Here is a 4,004-nt window from a genome sequence, read left to right as displayed (position 1 = left end):
ACGAAGGTCCCGTAAACCCATATTGTATATTTCTTTTATTTTTTAAATTGAAATAATTTGCGTTTATTAAATTATACAATAAAATAAACTCTCTATAAAATGCTTAAGTATGATATGAAATTAATATTTCTGGTCCTACTCACTAGTATAAGAAATAAAACACATAGACACCTAAGAAAAAAACACGGAAAAGGAAGAGGCTTATCTCAATCTGTAAGTAGCGTCGTTTACAGAATCTTCGAAAGGCCTACTTGAAAAAACCAGTTGATCAATTCGCTCGGTTCTGAATGAACGCACGACGATCCCGTTATCGTTTCGTCCGAGTGGGTCACCGACTCTTCGGACAAGGATTTTACTCGTGGTCGCTTCGATGTGCACGTATCGAACCTGTACGGTGAACAAGCCGTTCTCGTAGATTCTTGGTGGGGCCTGTCAGGCCCGTCTCACCTTCTCCAGAGATCGTCTCAGGCACCTATACCATTCTTAATACTATTCATAAATTATAACAAATTTTTAATTCGAATTGCAAGAAACTCTTAGAAAGATTTATTACACTTTTATCAAAAGAAGTATATTTGCAGGTCAGAAAATATTTTACTTCAGAAATTTTTTTAATATTCGGGTTAAACTAACAAACTGTGATTAAAGTTCAATTAATCACGAAACCTGAATGGAAGATAATTCGTAGTGATGCATACTGTATTTTCCACTCATGTCATTTTACATATCTCAAACATAATCTACATACTGGCTACGTTTGTAATATAAATTACATACTAATCTATTTTAAGTATCAATATAAGGATAAAAAGAGACAGGGGGAGATCTTAAAAGTAGCACCACATTTCTGCCGTCCCTGGAAACCAGATGGGGTCTGAAAGTGCCCCGCGTGCTCGCCTTCGAAGAACATATCCATGCAGTATTAGTCTTCACGAGAACGAGTAACCTGTCGTATCTTTTATCTCTCTATCGTTGAGTATCACGTTCATCAGCAATAAAGACGTTTTCGCGAACTCTTCTCCTTCGATCAGCGCGGTTGACAGTAGTTCTTGGACGTCGTCGTTTTGTGAAAAATCTCGAGCGAAAAGGAAACGTTTCGAGGGAACGTTTCAAGGCAAATTGGTACTTGATCATTCAAGTTTCAGCGTGCTAATCAAAACTGGATCGACAAGTATGAAGATCGCCACAACCTTATTCTTCTTCGTAGTTGTTGGTACGTACGAACTGTCTTTTTTTATCAAAACGCAGCTCCCTGGATTGATATATGAATCGGGTCGTAAAATAATTTTTATTAATCGATTTGTCTAATGAAAGCAAAGTTGATTGATTCAACAGAGTTGTCAGATGATGTTTCTAGAATTAATGTTTTCCAATGATAAAAATCTCGTTTTTTTATACAGTATTTCATTGCATTCTACACACATGGAAAATAATTAATAAAAATGGGTGAGAATGTGGACATGTCACTATGTCATACAAATTGGTCAATCTGGAAATTAAACAAGGTTTCTAGGAAATTAGGTTGCTTTTATGACCCTTTGAATATACAATACGTACATGTATGTATGTATTGGCAGCTGCGTTTCTAATCGTACAGCTAATACACTTGAAAATTCATATGCAAATATTTGCACGTTCTCCATCCATGGAATTACATTCCTCATGTAAGACTTGGATGTAGAAGTGCCAATGATAAGATTCGATTGAAAAATTCCTATTTTCTAGAATGTACTATATTCCTAAAAATTCTTTATCCTAAATGGAATCTTAAATAATAAATGTCGAATATGCTTGATGGGTTGATGCTTGTACAAAAATTATACTATTTATTATTACTATATTTATATTTAATATAACCAGTTCGCAATACGAAAATATTTTGCAATTGGGTTACCGTTCCAATTAATTATACATTATTTTATACATATATTATTGTATAAAATCTTTAGATATAATGTAAAGATTGAGAACTGGTTTTCAAGGTATCTTTACTCTTTCTGGGCATTCGGCAGGTTTTTAGCCCTTTTTCTATCATTCACGCTTTGTATGAAGGCATATACATACGTCCAGTGTTCTGTGCTATCGAGCCCCGACTTACATATCTTGACTGACTGCACTATTTACTCGAACTTACTATTCTCTCAAACCTTCCTGTCATTCGATCTTACTACTGCTGGTCTTTATTACACGGTCTTCAAGCAGTTACCTTCTTTCACAATACTAATAATCTTCTATGTAGTACTAAAGTACGTCTTTAAAAAGCGAGAATTATTATTCGTCTTTAGGATTGAGATTCTTGTAAATACGATCTGACGACTATGTGAAAGGATATTGTGTTTTCAAATGCATTATCGTGCCATGATATTCGTGGTTCAGGAGATGCAATTTTCGATAATTTTACGGTTTTCTTCGCGATGACTTAACCGTGACCAATACGTGTTTTACGTTACACCACTGTTTTATATACAGTATTACGAATGCGATGTTTTGTGAACTTGCGAAACTGTATGAAAGATATAGATAGATTATATCTGATATATGTCAATGATTTTCAATTTTATTATACGATCTTTAAACCTCTGTTGCTCGTAATATTATTACTTATACAGTGAAGTCCATAAATATTCGTATAAATTTCAAAGTTGAACAACATTTTTAATATTTACTAATATTTAATATTTATTTATCTTTAATACTTATTATAATAGTTGATTACATGATGTGTACCAAGAAATTAAAAAGTTGCTGTAGTCGGATTTACGAAGAAAAAAAGGGTACAGTTATTAAGCTTTTAATATTTATGAACTTCGCTGTTAGTATAATTGATGGATTTTCAAAATATGCTATACGATTATTTTACTACAAATAAAATAAAAGTTAAAAAAAAAGCATTTTTCACATTTTTGCTCACAATTTTGATGAATATTTTTCTTTTACATTTTTTTTCTAATACTTCATTTAGTAAATTAATTCTTCTGATTCCATTGAAATCGAATTAAATTTAAAAAGATTTATTATTTTAACCGAGAGTGTACGTATTATTGACTAGTCGAGAGAATGCTGGATATAACGACGACGCGTCGAGCGGTTGCATTCGGACGAGGACGGAATCATTGAACAGAAAAAGTAACAGTTAAAGTCGATCGCACGCATCGGCGCGAACTAGAAAGTGCGAAACCATTAGTTTTCATTGCTAAAAATATTGATAACAGAGAAACAGAACGAACCCGCGACGAAAGTAAGCAATTGTGGCTTCGTCGTGTCGTGAATTATATGAACACGATATCGAGAAAGGGGATTTGAAATCGAACCGATCTACGTCATCGGGGTAATTACATATTTTCGTACTATCGTTCTATACCGAACAGTTCTCGATGTAATACGCAAGAAGATATGATTAAAAAGCATGGTAAAGGGATCCAGGTCATAGAAACTCTTACTAGTGTTACGACGCTTTTTCGTCGTGACGTACATGTTCGTTATTATCGTGTCAATTCGAATGCGACGCGTAATGCTGCAGCAATCTTAGAAGTAACTTTCTCTGTATATGTATCAAAACTGTAACTTTCACGTTACGTCGGGATCGATTGATAATTAACACGACTCGTTGCAAAGATGCGATTCGGTCAGTGAAAGAGAAATATTTATAATATATCTATCTGTACTTTATAACTGGTCTGTGGATAAAATTGCTCAACATTCAATATGACTTTTAGAATCGATTGAGCCATTCAGAATTCTGTGGGACGAGAGTTTCTTAATTTTTAATAATGTCGTTGGACGCTCGTCCACTACTACGTTATTTGGGATATCGGGTCAGCGACGGGTCTACACGAACGTTTTCATTTCTGACAGGTCACTTTCTACGCATCTCTAAGTGACTACCTATGATAACATTGCTAATCCGTTTTTTTTCCTAATTCTTTGAAAGATTAGTTCGTCAAACTTTTCATCACGAAACTTTAAGCACTTATATAATAATTAAAAAATAGTTAGCATTATAT

General features: G+C 33.9%; 1 protein-coding gene across 2 annotated transcripts in view; it reads left to right on the top strand.

Annotated features, from left to right (window-relative positions):
- The first annotated feature begins 911 nt into the window (after window positions 1-911).
- mtg (mind the gap) overlaps window positions 912-4,004 on the top strand; it is a 16,157-nt gene continuing 13,064 nt past the window's right edge. For both annotated transcript variants that reach the window (XM_026811250.1, XM_018019804.2), the window contains exon 1: window positions 912-1,213. In XM_026811250.1, the coding sequence (XP_026667051.1) occupies window positions 1,174-1,213 (40 nt within the window). In that variant the 5' untranslated portion in view covers window positions 912-1,173. The remainder of the gene's footprint in view (window positions 1,214-4,004) is intronic.

The sequence above is a fragment of the Ceratina calcarata genome, unplaced genomic scaffold, assembly GCF_001652005.2.
Source record: "Ceratina calcarata isolate Rehan_Ccalc_2016 unplaced genomic scaffold, ASM165200v1 scaffold206.2, whole genome shotgun sequence".
In the NCBI taxonomy this organism is placed as follows: domain Eukaryota; kingdom Metazoa; phylum Arthropoda; class Insecta; order Hymenoptera; family Apidae; genus Ceratina; species Ceratina calcarata.
The sequence above is the reverse complement of the archived record's forward strand: the minus strand, read 5'-3'. Positions and strand labels throughout refer to the sequence as shown.